At 41.2% G+C, this 21,291-nt stretch overlaps 1 protein-coding gene and 1 long non-coding RNA gene across 2 annotated transcripts; one reads left to right on the top strand and one right to left on the bottom strand.

The window, feature by feature from the left end:
- Positions 1–3,752: 3,752 nt before the first annotated feature.
- SERPINB1 (serpin family B member 1) lies at positions 3,753–12,553 on the bottom strand. The gene is made up of 7 exons (XM_060614949.3): positions 12,448–12,553; positions 11,078–11,253; positions 8,902–9,039; positions 7,784–7,901; positions 6,608–6,750; positions 6,354–6,521; positions 3,753–4,618 (listed from the first exon to the last, which is right to left on the bottom strand). Exons 2-7 carry the CDS (start codon positions 11,243–11,245, stop codon positions 4,214–4,216), a joined length of 1,140 nt encoding a protein of 379 aa, XP_060470932.1. The 5' UTR covers positions 11,246–11,253; positions 12,448–12,553; the 3' UTR covers positions 3,753–4,213.
- On the top strand, positions 12,529–19,174 carry LOC132666817 (uncharacterized). Its single transcript, XR_009604860.2, has 3 exons — positions 12,529–12,616; positions 15,510–15,657; positions 17,867–19,174. It is a non-coding gene; the product is annotated as an uncharacterized LOC132666817 (long non-coding RNA).
- The last annotated feature ends 2,117 nt before the right edge of the window (positions 19,175–21,291 follow it).

Genomic DNA, 21,291 nt, shown 5'->3' with positions numbered 1-21,291 from the left:
CAGGGAAACCTTACTTATCTGCAGGAAGCAAAATGTCTTATCAAGATTTGTTACAACATGGTTACAAAATGAAGGAAGAACTGGTGCAAGAACTCTTTGAAAACCTCTTTCAGTAACATCCTCTCGTTCTTGCTAGTCATTGCTTTTTTTTTTTTTTTTTAATTGTCCCTCCAGTGTACTAGAAAATCACCTTTGTTCCGGGGCACACGTGTGCTTTCGCACTACAAATTATTCTTCGGCTGTATAATTTTGAACTGATTCATTCATTCCACACCACTCTACTCACACTCTATGGATGGGGCCCCTGTCACAGCAGCCACTGAGTGTCTGGTGTCGAATTCTCTATATGTAATTAGAAGCCTGAGCATTTGGATGAAGGAATGCTTTTATACTTTATCATCTGTGCATGTTTCTGAACCATCCACCTCTCCAAGGTTGAAATGTAACAGATCCTTCTTTAGTCCTCTCAAATTCTTCCTCCAGTGTATTTCTTATCCCCAAACTGATGTATCATTTTCTGCAGCGATCTCAGCTCTTGGCGGTGACATTGGAGGGGAACAGGGAGCTGAATTTGCGCAACTCTTCAGGAAAAATGGCAACTCTTCAGGACCTACTGAAATGCTCTTTACCTCCTATTTCCAAGCAATTCTGGGTTATATTCTGCCTTTTCCAGGGCAAGTTTATGTGATATTGTAAAATTATTGAAGATTTCATTTTCAGTGGCTGAGATTGGCAGCTGAGAGTGGAAGTGTAACATTAATATTGAAGGGCAGAGTCTCTAAGACTCACTTACAATGCATTTGTCATTCCTCTGGATGGGACTCAGTGGTGACGCTCAGGGACTTTTCAGCTCATGATGAATCAGGGTGATCTCTGCACTGCAGAGCTTTGAGCCATGATAACTATTCCTCTTCTTTTCTGTAGAATAAAGACAGTAACATCCTCCTCACGAGGTTGGTGTTAGTACAAATGTCATGTATGAAGCACCAGGGTGTCCCGGCGTCATTTCTCATGAACTTTGAGTGAGTCTCTCCTGGATCTAAACTGGAAGAATAATTACGGTCAGAGAATTCTAGGTTACAATCTTATGATTTATTTCTGAGTGAGCAAGTATTTAGCATGGCAAGAACATGGCAGTATTCTTTTTAAAGAAACAGACCAATGCAGAAATAAAATAAGCAATTTGACTTTTGATGATGTTAAAACCCCTCTTGATTTTGTAATGCCCAACAAATTCCCCTTCTTTTTCTCTTTGGGATGGGCTGCCACTTTCTTTGGATAATCTCAGACAGGGTTTCTGATACATAAAAGCTCTGAAGAGGGGCGCCTGAGTGGCTCAGTAGGTTAAGCATCTGAATTCACCTCAGGTCATGATCTCATGGCTCTTGAGTTCCAGCCACACGTCGGGTTCTGTGTTGACAGCTTGGAGCCTGGACCCTGCTTTGGATTCTGTGTCTCCCTCTCTCTGTGTCCCTCCCCTCCTCACACACACACACTCTCTCTCTCAAAAATAAACAACAAAAATTAAAAAAAAAAAAAAAAACTCTGAAGATATTTGGGAGCCAGTTCTCCAAAGCTGTACCTTCACAGAGTGTGGCTGCCCTAATCATATATAATTTTTTTTAGTTCTAGCCTGGGAGATAAGGAGGAAAGCCTTCAGACTTGGAAACCCTGCCTTTGGGGACATTCTCTCAGACCAATACTCAGATGTTACCCTCCTAGGGCACTGGCCTATATTGACTATCCCGAGGCTTACATTCTCTTTCTCTTAATGGTGTGTGTTACAGAACTAAAGTTCTTAATTTTCACTTGGCTCAATTTATCATTAAAAAAAAAAATGTCCAAATGCCTAGAAATAAATTTAACAAAAAAGTGTGTGTGTCCTATAAAGAAATCACAAGTTCATGAAAATATATTTGTATATTACTTTCTAAAAGCTTTATTGTTGGGGTGCCTGGGTGGCTCAGTCAGTTGAGCGTCCGACTTCAGCTCAAGTTATGATCTCACAGTTTGTGGGTTTAAGCCCCACATCGGGCTCTGTGCTGTTAGCTCAGAGCCTGGAGCCTGCTTTGGATTCTGTGTCTCCCTCTCTCTCTTCCCATCACCTGCTTGCACTCTCTCTCTCTCTCAAAAATAAATAAGACATTTTTAAAAATTAAAAGCTTTATTATTTTGCTTTCATAGTGAAGTCCCGCTGGTGTTAATTTTTGAATCAATTTGAATTGTTTTCCATTTTTTCCTACTATTCCGGAACAATTTTTTGAAAATTTTCTCCCTTCACTCCCAACTTTGAGGTGCTACATTTGTCATAAATGTAATGACCATATGACTTAGTATCCAAATTGATTAAATTTTGAGAATAAAAGAGGGAATTGATAGTGATTAGAATAAGTCATGATTCAATTAAGTATATCCTCTCTCCTGGTTTTCAAGAATGTGTTGGATATTCTTGGCCTCTTACATTGTCAGGTAAATATGAGAACCACTCACCATATTTCACCAAAAATATTTATAGCTATATCTACTTCTATGGTATTTGCACCGTATATATCTTTTCCATTCATTTTCTTTCAAACTCAATTTTTTTGAGAGCGAGAGCATGATGGGGGGTGGGGAGAGAAAGAGAGAAAGAGAGAGAGAGAGAGAGAGAGAGAGAGAATATTAAGCAGGCTCCATGCCCAGCACAGGGCTTGATACCATGACTGTCACATCATGACCTGAGACAAAATCAAGAGTCAGATGCTTAAATGACTGAGCCACCCAGGTGCCCCAAACTCTATTTTTATGTTATAAACATATTTTCTGTAAACACCATATGGTATTTTTCCAGTCTAGCCTGACCACCTTTGTCTTGTAACTGGAACATTTTTAGCCAATTTTGCATTTTAAGTCATTACTTAAATACTTGGGAGTTTAATATACCATCTTGGTATCTGTCATGCGTGCTTTGCATTCCTCTCTTCTTTCTTTCCTCTTTTTTGGATTGATCATTTTTTGTTATTCCCTTTTTCTCTTTGGTTTATTTTGAAAGTTATAAACCCTTTTACTATTCTTCCAGTGGTCACTTCAGACTGTACAACATGCACCCTAAACTCATTAAAATAGACTGTAGCTGTAACTGTACGTTTATTCTCTTCCCAGACAATGCACAGACTTTAGAGTTTTTACCTTATTTCCTTCTGTAAGAAGAAATGAAGGAGGGAAAGCTTGCTGACAACAGATTTGCTAAGATGTTGTTTTTATTCTGTGTTCTCACTTCTTGCCATCACGGACATCAGTACTGTAAGGCCAAGAATTCTGTTTTATTCTTGGCTTGTCTAAGATCAGAGTGAACAAGCGAACTGAGATCAGTCTGGCTTGCAGAATCTTAGGAAAGTTTATTAACCAGCCCACTGGTTTCGCGGGAGCAAGAAAATGTATCATTTCAAGCCTTATCCCAAGGAGTACATGTATATTGATCAGACCCTCTCCAAACTCCACACCACAGCATTGCATAAAGGCACCCCATTGCCATAAAAACATGTATCACATGATGGAAACGAAGGACTTTTATCAGAAAACATGCACGAAGATGGTTAACAAGTGAGATCTTTGTACCCCCTCTTTGCTTAACAGTCTCTGCCACTACATTATTCTTTTTTGTCATTTCTTGGAATCTTTTATGAGAAGACACCCACTCCTTGACTCCATGTGATCCCACACAAACACCATATTAGGGAGGAGAAAGGGCAACAAAAAAAGGGAAGGCAGGCTATCACCAGTGACTCTTTAATAGTTTGAAAGAATAAGAACAATTAAAAAATACTAATCTTATAGAACAAGGGATTAGAAATATTGGCCAAGGCAAGTTTGTCTTTACAACCCAGACTCTTAATTGAGATGCCCTCCTATATTTCAATTGAATATCTGTTTTTTAGCCTCCCTTCTACAATCAACGTCTATTTCGGCTTCCAAAATTCTGTCTGTAAACTAAATTATAGTATTATCATGTTTCCTTTGGCCATCAGGAGAACATAGCAAGTTCATAGACTACTATGTTGTCAAGAATCTACACATTTCATGGGTGTATGTAAACAGCCAACAGAGCTGAACTTACAAAGGAAATTAAAGATCTTTTTTCAGATGGTAGTTTTATTGGTAAAGATATATGAAAATTGTCACCATTGAAAGTGCAGGTAATAAAGCTCTAAGCATGACCTTGTATTTCCAGTTTCTAAGGGGAAGACAATCTGCCCAAGAACAGGATGTTAGCAGAGGGATTATGCTTAATAAAGAAAATGAATGGATGGTCGGCAACAAATTCCTCCTCGGGCATCAGCATGGCAAAGGTGGCAACGCCTGCTGTGGCAGCCGCCGCCTCTGTGCCCTCCTCATTGACTTCCACAAAGGACTTATGGACAATTTTTGATATGAAAAGATCTCTAGCTCCTGACATGCCGGACAGATCAGCCTTGCTGCTACTAAAAAGATCCTTTACACCCAGGCGGGATAGGTGGGAGTTAAGGTCGTAGCTCTCTTCCAGCTTGAACCTGGGCAAGTAGACTTTGACTTCAATGCGATCCAGATTCTCAGCTTTGGTCCACCCACGCAGTTTTTCCGAAGTCAATTGTTCCTCAATCTGGAATGAGAACAGTAAAAAGAAGAGGTGAAAAGGGTTTTAGATAAGTAAACTAATAAAGCATTATTAGAATGAATGGACCCATTTTATCAGTTGCTCATCAGTCTCCTCCATGTCTTGTGCTGAAACAGATTCCATTTGAAAGATTTCATTTCTTTCAGTGGTTATTGATAATATAACAGAGCTGTGTTCCAGGCCATCAAGCGCCCAAGTACAGGAACTATGGACATTGGGTCCATCAAGTATCCATCTATCTACCTACCCATACACTTACCTTCCCACCCATCCATCCACCCAGGAATTACTAAGCTCCTACCACACCAGCTTACTGTTATAGGCCATGATGGCTGTGTTACCCTAATCAGTTAAGTGGTATAAGGGAAGATTTTAAAGCTTTCTTCTACTTATTCTGAATCCCATTGATCACAGAGGTTATCTGTGAACCTCATAGAGTTGAAGTAATCTCTAATAGATTTCGTTCCTAAGTAAAAATAGAAAAAGACCTAGTTCCTCATTTAAAAAGGAGTAACAATAGTACCTACCTACAGCACTGTGTGAGTATTAAATTAGTTAATATACATAAAGTGCTTGGCACATAGTATAAAAGACAGCTATTTTCATTACTGTTATAATTACTACTATTGGGCTAGAACAGAACCATTACCCACTTGTTCTAATGATGCTGATTATTTCTTTCATGAGGCTAGAGACTCTTTTTTATATAATCAGAGAAAGAGACGAATATGGAGATACAACTGAAAAAAAGAACACGTTGATTCTAATACATACTCTATACTTGGAAATGGCTAATATTACATCTCTTCCTGAAAGCAAGTTTGATCAGGGATAGGGTAGAGAAAAACCACACAGCAGCCTAGAGACGCTGAAGAAAACCATACTCTTAACAGTTTTGCCTATTCTGAGTCCTGACATAAGATGGCATAGCCTTTAAATGACACAGAATAGGAATCACATACAAAGTTCATATTAGAACACAGGCTTAGCACTGAAGCCAACATGTCACATGAGTTTTTTTCTGCTGTGTAGCTATTGGAAATTTAATTCACAATCTATATGAATTGCAGCAAGAATGAGCAGTGTAATAGGGTTTTATAGCACATGATGAAACTATGTAGTATAATGTTTTGGGGTTTCAAATTAAAAAAAAAATTTTAACATTTATTTATTTTTTGAGAGACAGAGACAGAGCATGAGCAGGGGAAGGGAAGAAAGAGAGAGGGAGTCACAGAATCCTAAGCTGACTCCAGGCTCTGAGCTGTCAGCACAGAGCCCATCGCAGGGCTCGAACTCAGGAACTGCGAGATCGTGACCTGAGCCGAAGTCAGATACTTGCCCAACTAAGCCGCCCCAGGCACCCCTGGGATTTTTAATTTTCAAAAATTTGTTTCAAAAAACAACTTTCATTACATTGCCCTTTCCCCTAAAGTTCTTTTAGGAGAGTTGCCATGAGTTGCCACTGGCCCATGTTACATTTAATATAAATCTTTAGATGTTCTCCACCACACCTGTTCACTGACAGTAGCTGAAAATTGAAACTTAGGGCTCGAGTAGTAACGTCCATAAGCTACTTTACAAAGGAATGACAGAACATTGGAAAGAAAAGTCACATCAGTAAACACATAACAAGCACCTACTGCCAGCGTGAGCACCCACGACCACACAAGGCAGAATCGATACATCAGGACACGTGAAGCATGAAGCTGGGAATGGTTACCTTCTTGAGACCTGTGGACTCATCCTCAATGTCATCTGGCAGCAGGATAATCATGCTGAGTTCCTTGCCTCGGTAAGGCAGTTCTAGCACGCGGCACTTAAGGTCCTCAATGTAGCCATATGGAAATCTCTTCTTTTGATACATCATTTTCACCATTTTTGTCTCTTTCTGGACAGTTGAAAAAAAAAATCACTCACTTTTTATCTGCATATCCTTAGAGCAAAGAGGAATTTGAGCCAGTTACATCACTTTACCTTATTCAAGCGGAAGGGCTTATTGTCAGTGGCTTCCTTAATGAACTCCTCCTCCCAGTTCCCTTTGAAATAGATGGCATTCACTAGCACAAGCTTAGTCATGCTGTCAACCACACCTGGAGCCAATAGTTCCAGGATTTTCCCTAAAATGATAAAGTTAACTTTTAAAAAAGATCCACATATCCGAATTCCAAATTGGAACTGACATTTGATCCTCCCTGAAATGCAATTCAAAAGCATATTCTGTACTTAATTTTCCTTTAACATGGTATTAAGTTAGGAAAATCCTACTAACATGTTTGCACTTTAAATATGCCAAATAAAGGGGTAAAGGGCCAAAACAAGAAAATTCTCATTTTCTGGAGTTTGTGGTAAACAATGAGGCTGATTTTGTGAATGGCCATTCTTTTTCAGGAAAAAAAAAATCCTTGATGAAAATATTTTGAGTCACTAGTAAATCACTTTTTCAAATCCACTAAGCAGAAGCCTTCTCTCTCTCTCTCTCTCTCTCTCTCTCTCTCTCTCACACACACACACACACACACACACACACACAACAAAACACAAGATTTTAATAAATATCCAAAAGGTAGGACAGCTACTCCACTGAAACACAGGATCCACCTTGACCACCGCATGGCCATGAACAGTTCTTCGTATGGAAGACAAGTGTTCGGTGCCCTGACTCCTTCCATGACTAGACTAGAGAGAGTTGTACCAGACAGTCCCAGCTACCATCCCTGATTCTAAGTTCACAAAAACTAACAAGAAGTTCACAAAAATTATTTATGACCACAGCAGCTTGTGAATATTCATTCACAAGTATTAGGATATTTCTTTCCATATATATATTAAATAATTGGGGCCAGGCTGGATTTTCCTCAAATTTTTTTATTCCTTTTATTCTACAATGTGAGTTTTAATTTTAAAATGTAGCTTTGGGAACATATGGGGGGAAATGTATTTAGCTATTTCAGTTAAATCATGTTGAAGTTTCCTCTTGGAAGAATTTCTACACCCAAACGCTGTCCAACTGGGCAGTGCAGAGCTCATTCCCAGGATGAACTCCTAGATTCCCAGAGTCAGGATGAGGGAACAGGAAAAAAGAAGGGGGAATCAGATGCAGGTGGGGAAGCTGGCAGGAGGAGAATGATTAGGTTCTGCCCGGTCTCTCACCTTCTGTCTGCCCTTTGACCCACTCATTAATCACCTTCCTTGCTTCTTCAGAGGCTTGCTGAAAATCTACACTGGCCAATTCAGCACCATACATTTTCTGAGTCGAAGCTAAGAATTCCTGTTTAAAAAAACAAAAACAGGAAATGTTTGTTTCCTAAAATTTCACTGTAACAAAAAAAATGTATAAATTTCATTGTAACAAAAAAATTCTAACTTTATATTTTTTCATTATGGTAAAAAAACACATAACATTAAGTTTACCATCTTAACTATTTTTAAGTACCATAGTTTTTAAGTACTGTAGTACTGCTGTTCAGTAGTTTCGGTATTGTATAAAATTTACCAATTCTTTTCCAACCTTGGCTAACATTTTCATAAATAAGAACATACTGATTGTACTTGGAAATGAATTGTGGAATTCATGGTTTAGTAAAACAGCCAGGATCAATCTTTTCACTGTGAAGACTATAAAATGAAACCACGTGGATTAATAAGAATTCTGACTGTCATATATTTTCATTCTGTACCATTTTTCTGGATTTTTATAACAATTAAAACTGATTTCTATGAACTTGGTTATGCTAGAAAAAAATCTGCATTGTCTAGTGAGTGTTTTATTGTTTTTTTTGTGTTTTGTTTTTTTTTTTTAATTTTAGAGATGGGGGGCACCTAGGTGGCTCAGTTAGTTAAGCATCCAACTTCAACTTAGGTCCTGATCTCACGGCTTGTCAGTTCCACTCCCACAATGGGCTCTGTGCTGACAGCTCAGTGCCTGGAGCCTGCTTTGGACTCTGTGTCTCCCTTTCTCTGCCCCTCCCCTGCTCGAGCTGTCTCTCTCTCTCTCTCTCTCTCTCTAAAAAAAAAATTTTTTTTTTAATTTTAGAGAGAGAGAGCATGCATGAGCAAGGGAGAGTGGGGGAGAAGGGCAGAGATAGAGGTGGGGGCAGGGGAAAATCTTAAGCAGGTTCCAAGCTCAACACAGAGCTGGACATGGGGCTTGATCCCACAACCCTGGGATCATGACCTGAGCTGAAATCAAGAGTTGGACACTCAACCAACTGAGCCACCCAGGTGCCCCTGTCTAGTAAGCTTTTGAACATGAAGTGCAAAGTACTCACAGGGAGGAAATTATAGTTCTTGTCTCCATACAACCTATTAGCAAGTTTCAGAATATAGGAGGCTCCGCGTTTGTTGATATCGGCATTCAGACTCTGAAATCTTGAATGAATCTCCTCAACTGTATCAAAATGAAGAGCCTAAAATAAAGAAAACATTCTTTCTATAACCATTTGGTTTGAAATTATAAAGTGATTCCTTGGCATTTGCTTCCATCATATTAAATTTATGGGTTTTTATTACTGATTATTCATGATCCCCAGCCCAATATTTTATTAATTTCTCATTGGAAAACAAATAATAGAGAATCCAAAATGTACAGCTTTGTGAGACACAATAATTACAACACTAGAAACTGCTTTTAAATCACTTTTTGTTAAAATTATAGCTCTGCAATATGAGGGGTTAATAACCTAAATATTTATACAAGTCTGCTTTTTTATCCAAAGAAAATTCTAAATGGTTTGTTTATGTCTTATTCTGAATCTAATATAATTTCACTGAAATTTCTCAGAAATAAACAGTAAAAATAAGAATCATTACCTATGCAGGAACACAAAGATATTACAGATAGAGGGATTTTTTTTTCTTATACCATTAGCATCAGTAACTCACTTATTTAAAAATAACTTCTTTAAACTTAACATTTGGCAAAAGTTTAATCCCTCATGTATCAGTTACAGATCAAAAGTCCCTTTATGGTTTTATGAGGCCTGGGCTGGCTCCTTGCTCTTAAGACACAAAGAACAAACCTATACGGTGTACAAAGTGCATTCACTCACCAAGATATGGAATGTTTGCATAGTTGCTATGCTCAATCTGCTTCAATTGAAATGGGGGGGGTGGCGCTTAAAACTATTATTTACTGAAGTCATAAAATCCCTGGAAAGCCTCAAAATGAAGCTGATATTACCCTGTGAGAGCAACTAACAATTAGTACCAGGGGGTAAAAAAAAAAAAGTGGATTTTTGAAAATTTTTAAATGCTGTCATATCTGCACTGATAAAGATGACTGGTTCTCCATAAAGTACAGCAATAGAAGCTTTGTAGCTGGAACAGATCCGTCAGCTTGAATCCAGGGCTGGACTGTCCCTAGCTGCAGGTGCTGTGCACTTTGTGACTGGTATGTTAGAAAGACCACTTTCAGCACTCCTTTTCCCTAGGTTCCGAACAAAGCCAGAGTTCCCCTCTCAGAATTAAAGACTATCTAGTACAGGGGCGCCTGGGTGGCGCAGTCGGTTAAGCCTCCGACTTCAGCCAGGTCACGATCTCGCGGTCCGTGAGTTCGAGCCCCGCGTCAGGCTCTGGGCCGATGGCTCGGAGCCTGGAGCCTGTTTCCGATTCTGTGTCTCCCTCTCTCTCTGCCCCTCCCCCGTTCATGCTCTGTCTCTCTCTGTCCCAAAAATAAATAAAAAACGTTGAAAAAAAAAATTAAAAAAAAAAAAAAAAAAAAAAAAAAGACTATCTAGTACAGAAGTGCCCTCCCCACGCACTAAGGACAGGAGGAGGGCGAGTCACTGCAGCTGCTTCTCCTGCTGTGCTAGTGACCTGCCCTTAACAGCTGCTACGCTTCACTTCTCTCTCCCTGCAGGGCCCTCCCTCTCACACAGCCACGTCACAGCCCAGTGAGCCACACTTGGTGCCAGGCACGGAGCTAGGCAGAGGGAATACAGAATCACACAGTTGCCTTGTCCCCTCAAAAGCTGACCACTGCCAACTTCACTATGTGTGTTTCCCATGTGTCATTATGCTGGAAAGTAATGTTACATAATAGACATTACTTATGAGGAGCAGGGCATCACATGCGAGGCAGAAACTGGTAAATCCTAGTTCAGGAAGAGATGCGATGGCTTACAGGAAAGCCCACTGGACTACAAGGGGCACACTGCAGGGGCTTTGTTGGCTTTCTTCGCTGCTGTTCCCTCAGCCAAACAAAAACCGGTAGCTGGCATATAGCAGGTGCTCTGTAAGGACCCGATTGTGAATGAAAGCCTGCATACAAATGGATTGTTCTTGGGGATTCTTCTGATATTCTGACCTCACAATGTATAGTTGTGGAACACAGAAGTACAGTTTTAAAAACACACTGTAAGAACTCAAAGGCACTTTTCAGTAGAGACTAGCCATCAGCAGGGAGATGGAAGGAAAAGCAGGTTGTCTTTGGGTGTTTCTGCTGACCTTGGACACCTGTACTGCAGTAGCACCTTGAGTCCCCAGAAAGATCATGGCCAATGCTGATGAAATGCTTAAGGGAGAGAAGAATATATTCCCAGTAGGACTGTCCTCATTCATAGCGTGAAACATGTCCACCGCAAACTGGGTGTTTGCTGTGCTCAGCTGCTCCATGGTGAAGACTGCAACACAAAACAGAGGCCCCAAGTTGCCCACTGCCCACACCAGCAAATTAGGCAACCGCATTTCCCCATGTCCTCCTCAGCTTGTGCCAACCGCCATGAAACTTGCATTTTCTCTATCTCTCTCTCTATTTTCAGGAGAGCATGTGCACAAATGCAGGACTAGGGATGACTGGCCAGGGACTCAGCAGGGACACAGGATCGGGACCCAGGCTACCCTAAAAGGCTCTGAGCTTGCAGACTGGTGAGCCTGAGGAGGGGCCCACTCTGGGCCTTTCCTAAGTTTAGGAGCACACACATTTCCATGCTCCTTTGGTTCAAGCCTCTCATTCCTTTGGGCAATGAATCCACCGCCCATATTTACCTGAAATAAGAATGTTTCTAATTAGAAAATCATAACTACCTACCTATGCACTATAGCAAATTCCACTAAAGGAGATATAATTGTCCTCATTATTGAGATTCAGTCTAACGTTTCCAGAGGTTAAGAATCCCAAGTCTCATAGCTAGTGTAGGATGTGGGAGTTGAAAACCCCAACGCAGGTCCAAGTTAGGCAAGGCAGCCCGACAGGGACAAGGTGACAGGCTACTCCTGCGAGGCAGCGCACAAGTAGGTGCACCTGACCTCTGGGACCAGCCACCCACTTAACCATCGTGACTTCTATCAGAGCCTCAATGTCCCCGCATATAGGCAGGGAAGACTACTAGCTGTGCCGGCTGCTTAGCGTGTAAGTCACTAACTACATTTTTGTAGTTGATAAAGAATCTCTAGGATCGCACTGGTCTCCTTTCCCCTCCTCCATCCGCAGAAAGGAGAAGCCAGAAACGAGCACCAGCCCGGGCCGCCTGGAAACTGTCACAAACAGATCAGGGAAAAAAAGAGAACAGGAAGGAAAACATTCTGATCTCAGGCTACTGTTCTGCGGACAAGCCCGACCTCAGTCTCCAGCTGGCCCGCCTGGCCTGGAAGCCCGGCCGCGGTGGAGGGTGATCGGGGGCGCCCGGGGGCGGAGCGCACGGCTGGGGGCGGTGGCGACCGTGGCGCAGGAATGCCGCGCCGGCAGCGGTCGGCGCGGACGGGCGGAGCCTGCGGAGATCACCAGCCATCCAGAGCTCCGGGCCCTTCGGAGCCCCGGGCTGGCCTGTCCCGCCCGGCCACCTCCCCATTGCGCGTGCCCCTGGCCCTGGTCTTACCGGCTCCGCACTGGACGGGCTCCGGGAAGTGGGGCGCGAGGTGTAGGAAGAAGCGCCGCGGCCAAAGGCCTTTATAGTTGCGGAAGGGGAGTGCCGCCGGGGTGGGCAGGGCGTTGGCTCTTACCCCAGATGACGTCCTAGGAGTCTGTGTGCTTCCATAGAGGCTGAGGTGAGTGTGGCCTCCGCGCCAGGAGCAGTGTCCTCCCCAGGGAATCAGCATCTCTCTGAGTTCTAGGCAATCTCAGATCCCTGGCAAGGATCTGATGGGCCATTTCTTACTAAAATATGAATGACTGAGATGATTATAATGTGTCACCTCTTAGAGGGCAAATTTTTGAGTCCCATCTATGTATGATATACTCCAAACTCTGAGGTTATTTGTTTGTATTTATTTTTTGGTGTGGAGAACAAATTTGGGAACTCTTGCCTAAGGGAAAAAGGGGGCCTCCGGGATAAGAGAAAACAGAAACAGCTCCAAACAGCATCCTTGATGTCACTGTCTTTCTAGTACCAAAGTGAAAACTCAGCCCCAATACTTCCTTACAGGTGATGACTACACCAACTGAGTCAGCTCACATCTCACACATAATGACAACTCACATCTGTTTGAATGAAGTATTTCTTAGCCACTATGCTAAAGCGTAGACTCATCAATTTTTCTTCCTGGACTGTTAAAACAGAATGGATGGCTATGGTTGAATAGTAAAGGCAATAACTATTTCTGTGGGGCTTTTGTTTCTCCCTTTAAAGATCTGGGTATGTAGTTTCACCAAAATTTATAGTATTGAGGGTATGAAATAATTCTGCATCATGGAACTTCTCCCCTGTTTTTTTTGTTTGTTTGTTTGTTTGTTTTTTATTTGTTTGTTTTTTGTGTTCTTTTTTTTTGGCAAATCTCAACATGAAAAGGGGGCAGAGGAAAAATCCTATTGTTTTATTTAGTATGGACAATATAGTGTGAATGGATTTATAGATTTTTTTCAACTGTGAGAACTTATTTATAATGAAAAGGAACAAAGAAATCACTGTATTACAGTAATGAGTAATAAAAATACTCTCCCTAGTAATAAAAAAGCAGCGAGAATTTAAAAACTAAGATTGTAGAGTGCTTTATAGTTTATTAGAATAAAGAAACCAACATTTATTGAAACCAGCCACAATTACGTTGAAATGATTTGATCACATCTGGTAACCTGTCCATCATTTCATACAGATTTAAAGAACCACTTATTAGCTTCTGCTAAGAGGTCAATGTGAGATAGTCAAGAGTGCAAAACTTCACTGAAAATGTGTTAAATGACAATCAGAGACACATAAACAAACAAAAAAAAGTGTTCTGAATTTTTTTTTTTTCTCCTGGTATTTTGCATTTGTACTTACCTGGAGTTAGTAATCTGGGTCAAATATAAAAGGAAACCATTCCTAAATCAATACATTTACTATCTAAGATCAAGACAAAGTAACTATTCTGTTGAATAACACTGGAGTGTTCTACTTGTGGCTTTTAACTGTATGGCCACTACCAAAGTTCATGCAGAGATACTCTCATACACTCTGATGGTATAGCCAGTTTGGACAATATTTGCCATTTCTACTAAACCTCAAACACGTTTACCCTAACTGTGATCCAGCAATTTCACCCCCAGGAATATACCCAGTGAAAATGTGCTGTGAGCACGTGCACCCGGAAATATGTACAAGAATGTTTATAGCAACATTATTTATGTTAGACCCAAACTGGAAACCACCTAAATGCCCATCAACAGAAGAAGAGGTAATTTTTTTAAGCTTATTTATTTCTTTTTGAGAGAGAGAAAGCACGAGTGGGGAAGGGGCAGAAAGAGAGAGAGAGAGAGAGAGAGAGAGAGAGAATCCCAAGCAAGCTCTGCATTGTCAGCACAGAGCCTGATGTGGGGCTCGATGCAGGACTCAAACTCATGAACCCTTGAGATCATGACCTGAGCCAAAGTTGACCTGCAACCAACTGAGCCACCCAGGTGCCCCAGAAAACTAGATTAATTAACACGACAGAATAATACACTACATGTATACACTACATGTGGAAATGAATACACTACAGCAATACACAACAACATGACTGAATCTCCCCCATACACTGTTGAACAAAGGAGTATAAGCTATATGGTTCCAGTTATGAAAAATTCAAAAACAGGCAGAACTAACTCATGGTGTTTGAAGTCAGGAAAGATGCTCTCTCTGGGGAGGAAGGAGTATTATATTGACTATATTTTTCTTATTTTCTGTATTCTTGGTGCTCTGGCATTTGAGGCCCTGATCCTGGAAAGACTGCCCCCACCAAGGCTAGCTAATTTCTAGAGATTGGGAATGATTACCCTGAGAGTGAAACTTTGGCATACAAACCAACCAGTTGGGTGACCATACTCTCATCTATCTTTTTTTATCAAACTCCCACACCCCAAGCCAGGGCTCCCCCTGCCCTAAATCACCCTGCCCTAAATCACCCCAGGGCCAGGTACCAGATAGCTAGAAACCACCTAAATAGCCCAGAGCCCAGCAAAATGATTTAAATTACCCAATCCTTAAGTTTACTTAGAGTACCTACCTTGCCTTGCCCGTTCCTTCCCGTGAGAACCCCTATAAAGGCTCTGGGCCATGCTCTGCCCTCTCGCCTTCTGCCTCCTGGCCCAGGTCCTACAAGGTCTGGCGTGGTGTAGCCTGGTTTGCCTTTTATTTCTAGGGATCTGTGAGTATAAATTTCCTTCATGATTCTCATTTCCATACCAGTGGTCTTACCATAACTGACAAAAACAAATCCCAGTTTCATGTTTAACACAAGGGTGGTGAGTGGGAGCTGCACAAGGTGGGGAGGGTTCTGGGGTGCTGATAATGTGGCATTTCTTGACATGGGTAGTGGTTACACAGATGTATTCATTTTGTGATAATACATTGAGTTGTACACATAATTTTTGTGCTTTTCTGCACGTATGTTATACTTGAATAAAAACTAAAAAGTAGTAATGAAAAATGTTGGATGTTAGTGATTATCTTATTTCCTGTCTCCCCTTTCTCCCCTGCCACAGGATCAATCAGCTTGACACTGGCTGCCATGTCATCCAGCGTGTCCACCCCCTAACTGTGATCAGTGGCTTGTGCCCAAGGGATGAGCTGTAAGCCGCATGCCCTTCCTGTTCTCCCACATCCAGCAACCACACAACTCTCCAAATCCAGGTAAAAAGCCCTTCCCGTCTATGCTGTCATGTGGGAACACATCAACCACTGGTTCAAGGTGCACAATAAACGAGATGCAGTATAAATTTTTCAAAGATCCACAGCCACGTTCATAAAACCCATGAGAAAATCTCAAAGCAGCACCAGTAGATGTTTGAGAACTAATTGTCTATGTTATTGACTCCTAGGTTAATTGTAGTGTGATTAGAGAACATGATCTCTGTATTATTTTAATCTTCAGAAGTGTTTTGAGACTTGCTTCATAGTCCAGGATATGGCCAATTTTTGTAAATATTCCTGTGGATTATAAGAAAAGATATCCTAAATCCTTTAGGGGCAGTGTTTTATATATGGCCATTCTGATAAGTGCACTAGTCATTTTATTCAGCTGTATACTTAGATTTACCAAGCATGTTTAGCAAGACAATGACTAAAATATCAGTATTTCTATTGACTAGCAACAGACAGGAAATGAAACTAAAAGAAAAATACCACTTAAAGCACCATCAAAAAATCAAGCAAAGGGGTGCCTGGGTGGCTAGGTTGGTTAAGCGTCCAACTTCAGCTCAGGTCATGATCTCACAGTTTGTGAGTTCGAGCCCCGCATTGGACTCCGTGCTGACACCTCAGAGCCTGGAGCCTGCTTCAGATTCTGTGTCTCCCTCTCTCTCTCATCCTCCCTCACTCATTCTCTTTCTCTCTCTGTCTCAAAAATAAATAAAACATTAAAAAAATATTTTTAAATCAAGCAAAGACTGTTGTCTGTGTGTGTGTGCATGTGTATAACTTATACAGATCACAATAAAAACTTTTAAAAAGGCAAATAATTTGAATAAGCCCTTTCAAAGAGAAAAATCCAAATGGTTTATAATGCATAAAAAGGTGTTAAATACAAATTTTAGTGAAATACCTTATATTGACAAAAATTTTTAATTCTAACAATTCCAAGTATGGGCAAGTATATAGAGCCACTGGAATCCTCTCACTCCTTGGGGGATTATGAACTGATAAAAGTACTTTGGAAAATAGTTCAATGTTATTTAAGAATGTTGACCTGGCAATTCTTCCTTCTCCTAGGGAAATTTGTTCACATTTACATCAAAGACATGTACAGGAGTGTTCAAGTAGCTTTACTGGTGAGCTACAAAGATCAATAGTACAAGAATAGATACAAGAACTGATATGTCCATCCAGTGGGATGTGAAATTATTACTGGGTTCACAACAGGGATAAAATTCCAAAACATAAGTTGAGCAAAAGAAGATCAATTCAAAAAGACTACATTTCAAGGGGCACCTGGGTGACTCAGTCAATTAATCATCCAACTTCGATTCAGGTCACAATTTTATGGTTTGTGAGTTTGAGCCCCAACCCAGGCTCTGTGCTGACAGCTCAGAGCCTGGAGCCTGCTTCAGATTCTGTGTCTCCCTCTCTCTCTCTGCCTCTTCCCTGCTTGAGCTCTATCTCTCTCTCTGCCTTAAAAATATATAAACATTAAAAAATGTTTCAAAAGATTACATTTCAACATTATTTCACTTATATAAATCTCAAAATCAAGCTTAAAGCAAATTGTACTGCTTTAGAGAAAAGCAAGGAAAATGATTTCAAAAGTCAGAAGAGTTGTTACCTATTAGGGGAAGTGGGGGCTGTTATCTGGAGGGGCCACTTGGAGGGAAGAGTATTTGATTTTTTGACCTGGGTTACTTGGGTACATGCCTTATAATTAACTTTTCAATTATCCTTATGATCCGTGCATTATATTTTACTATAGACAAAATAATGTCAGGTGATCTAACAGACTAATGTACCTCCAAATGCCTGACAAGTCGCTGGATTTATAATTACAGAGTTATATTGAGAAAGGAGTAGAACGTATGAGCAAAAGATAAAGGAGTCCTGGGCAGGGACAGGCGCAGGTGAGGTTGTTTTCATGCCGACTCTTCTCCCATGAGATTTGTCCCTTGTGCTATGTGACAAGTGGTCCCGTGCTGGAGCACTCTCTGATAGACACAGCCCCAGCAACCACTGTAAGGAGTCAGTCCCCAGCGGGCTGGAGGAGACATTGAGGCTAGTCCTGTAGGGGCTTTGCCAGGCTGTGGTGGGGTTGCCTGAAGGCGAGGCCAGCCCCTGTGCTCTGAGCTGTCTGCCCAAGTTGGTAGTACCATGCAGTAGTAGCTGAAATTTTTACAGTCTTTTTCATTTTGTGCAGAAGTTTCCGGTCAGATAAAAGCCGGGCTTGAGTGGGGAAACATGTGCTGCATTCATTGGAATAAGTATAAACGAATCCACAAATTTGGCATTCTTATGAAAGAGTATGAAGACTCACCTGTAAAGACCACCAGACTTGAGTAAAGTCATCTGAAATGCCAAGTCACTGTATGAAAAGCTCAGTGCTCCCAAATCTATGCTCCAAAGCAAAGTAGACTTTCTAGAAAAGGAACTGAAAAAAGTGAAAATCAGATGCTCAAAACAAGATGGACTGATAGAAGGCATTATAAGAAGAACACTGTCATTGAAAGTCAATCAAAGTCCATCAGACTACAAGTGCCCTCTCCACGTAGAATGCAAGGGACTCCTTCCTCGGTTTGTGTTTGAAAGGAGAGCTTCCCCAAGTGTTCACACAGATTTCTCCAATGCTGTGTGCACGCTTCTTTCTCCCAATCTGAGGTCTCAATGCTGGTGGGCGAAAGGGAGCTCTTCCTAACAAGAAGACGTCTTCATGCCTCTCATCTTGGGTGCTGCCAGCATTACTTCCCACCGAGTCTTCCTGCCCCAGCTTGACCTACAACAGTAAGAAGCATCAGTCCTCCATGGGGTTTTCCTCATGACCCTTCACCTGCACTTGAATTATTCCTCCTGCCCCACATCCTGAAAGTAGAAGGGAGTTACTCTTACACTTGACCTTCAAACAAGCTGATCATTGATCATCCAGCACTCCCGCAAAAATCTTGATTTTCCCCCCTCCCTCTTTTCAAAAAGCTAATATTGAATTAGCTTGTTTGGCCATTCAATTTAAAAAACTGTGGGGTGACTGGGTGACTCAGTTGGTTAAGCATCCGACTCTTGATTTCCACTCAGGTCATGATCTTACAGTTGGTGAGATTGAGCCCCATGTAGGGCTCTTTGCTAACAGTGAGGAGCCTGCTTGGGGTTCTCTCTCTCTCTCTCTCTCTCTCTCTCTCTCTCTCTCTCCCTCTTCTCCCTTTGCCCCTTCCCCAAGTGTGTGCTCTCTCTGTCTCTCAAAAATAAATAAACATTACAAAAAATAAAAAGAAACTGTAATTAGAGCAAACTGTTATACTTTTAATCAACATGAAGCTTGATGGAGTTATAAGTCTCACAACAGTGTTTTGTGAATATGTTAAATGTGGTTCTTACAAGTAAATTATTTCCATGTTATTGTGCTCTCTGGATATTTTGTTTTAGATAATCAACCTTTAAAGACATCAACAAAATTTACAGTATTCCATGAGCATGGAAACATTTTAAACTTAAAAAGTTAATTTTTGCATACCAAGAGCTGTATTTATTTTAAAAGAGAAATGTGAGAATTACTATCTACCTAAGGAATTATTAAACTTATTTCAATAACTTATTTTTAACTTGTTAAAACAAGCAGAATGACTCAAAATCACTCTGCAAATAATGTTTTCCTATAAATGGTGTGACAGCTTTAGGTGAGACACAGCAATTTCATGACAATGAATAATTTTGGCCCCTGGGCTGTGGCTGCAGGTGTCTAGATGCTCCTGAGAAATTCTGCATTAGCTACATTTTCATCTCTTGGGCATCTTAACGATTGAGATTAGAGACACAGATACAATAACCTATGAAAATTTCTTCTAGTCCTTTTATTTTCTGACAAATAATGGCACAAACCTAGTGTTAAAATGTCAGCTGTGTAACATAACTTTATCCACTAGAGGGCCAAATGTCATCATTATTTAAAAAAACAGTCATCTGCTAAGATGTTTAATGCCAGGAACACTCCAGTAGTTCTCCTTCTTCATGTAAGTTCAGTTCCCCTTACCAGGATAGCAGAAATATTCATAAAATTAATTTTCTCTTAGAAGTATACCTGTCAGGGCGCCTGGGTGGCTCAGTTGGTTGAACATCCAATTCTTGATTTCTGCTCAGGTCATGATCCTGGGGTCCTGGGATCAACCCCTGTGTCAAGCTCTGCACTGAGTGTGGAGCCTGCTTAAGATTCTCTTTCTCTGGAGCGGCTGGGTGGCTCAGTCGGTTAAGCGCCCAACTTCGACTCAGGTCATGATCTCTCAGTTCATGGGTTCGAGCACTGTGCCAGGCTCTGTGCTGACAGCTCAGAGCCTAGAACCTACTTTGGATTCTCTGTCTCCCTTTCTCTCTGCCTTTCCCCCACTAATGTTCTGTCTCTCTCTGTCTCTCAAAGGTATGAATAAATGTTAAAAAATTTTTTATTTTTTTTTAAATTTTTTTTATCTTTATTTTTGAGAGACAGAGTGCAAGCGGGGGAGGAACAGAGAGAGAGGGAGACTCAGAATCTGAAGCAGGCTCCAGTCTCCAAGCCATCAGCACAGAGCCCAACATGGGGCTCGAACTCTCAAACCGTGAGATCATGACCTGAGCAAAAGTTGGACACTTAACCGACTCAGCCACCCAGGTGCCCCGCCCCCCAAAAAATTTTTTTAAAAAAGATCATCTCTCTGTCCCTCTGCCCTTCCCCCTGCTTGCGCCTGCTCTCTCTCTCTAAATTAATTAATTAATTAATTAATTAATTTTGAAAAGCAAATATACCTGTCAATCAGTGTTTTTTTGACCTCACCGCCCCCCCCCCCCATTTCCTGGGTCTGTTTTCAATATCTCAAAGATATTGAAAGATGTGCCACTTTCTTCCAGATCTTTGTTGCTGCTACTACCTCTTCCTGGAATGGCTGACTTCTTGTAAGTCTGGTCTTTGCTCAGTGCCACCTCTTTGTTGGGACCTAACCTGGCCCCTAGGCCTCTGCCCTTGTTCCAAGTTACTTTCTGTTGGCTTTCCAGCCCCCATTGCCATCACAAGTCATCATGTTTATGAATGCATTGTGTCTTTTTCACAAATTGTCACGTGGAAACAGGGCTTTGACCCTGTTTTTCACTGCCCTATCCCCAGTATACAGAAAAACACAAAACATATAGTAGATGTTTAACGAATATGGTGGAAAAAAGCCTGGATAGATGACTGAAGGTTATAGTCCAGAATAAATCAAGCTGTGTGGACAGATGACATGATATTCAGTAAAATTTCTTGATGAAAGGTGAGTGGAAAAAAACCTTTTCAAAGCAAAAGTTAGGCTAACTCCAATTTAAATGGAAATGGAGCCCAAACAAGAGGGGTATAAGTCCCAGGACAATCAACTAGAGCACAGAGAGGAAACGATATACATGGCAGAAGATGGTGTAAAGAAATTGGCCCTGGGAACTTAGAACTGAGAAAGAGGCATTTACCAAAGCCTGTGATTGTCATGTACAGCAAAGGAGTGTTAGATGTTTATGGAAATGACCTAAAAGCTGGCTCACTTGAGGACTGAGGTCTCTGGAGGTGTGCTACAGGGCTCTGCCTTTGGTATGGTCCTGTCTTACTCCCTCATAAACAACTTCAGTAGTCATAAAGGA

This window comes from Panthera onca, chromosome B2 (assembly GCF_046562875.1).
Source record: "Panthera onca isolate mPanOnc1 chromosome B2, mPanOnc1 haplotype 2, whole genome shotgun sequence".
Classification (NCBI taxonomy): Eukaryota; Metazoa; Chordata; class Mammalia; order Carnivora; family Felidae; genus Panthera; species Panthera onca.
The sequence above is the reverse complement of the archived record's forward strand: the minus strand, read 5'-3'. Positions and strand labels throughout refer to the sequence as shown.

Coding starts and splice junctions, on each gene's coding strand:
- SERPINB1 (XM_060614949.3), bottom strand. CDS start 11,245: ATGGAGCAGCTGAGCACAGCAAACACCCAGTTTGCGGTGGACATGTTT. Junction 7,902..8,901: donor AGAACTATAATTTCCTCCCT/GTGAGTACTTTG, acceptor TTTTTTAAACAG/GAATTCTTAGCTTCGACTCA. Junction 6,522..6,607: donor AGCCCTTCCGCTTGAATAAG/GTAAAGTGATGT, acceptor TCAACTGTCCAG/AAAGAGACAAAAATGGTGAA.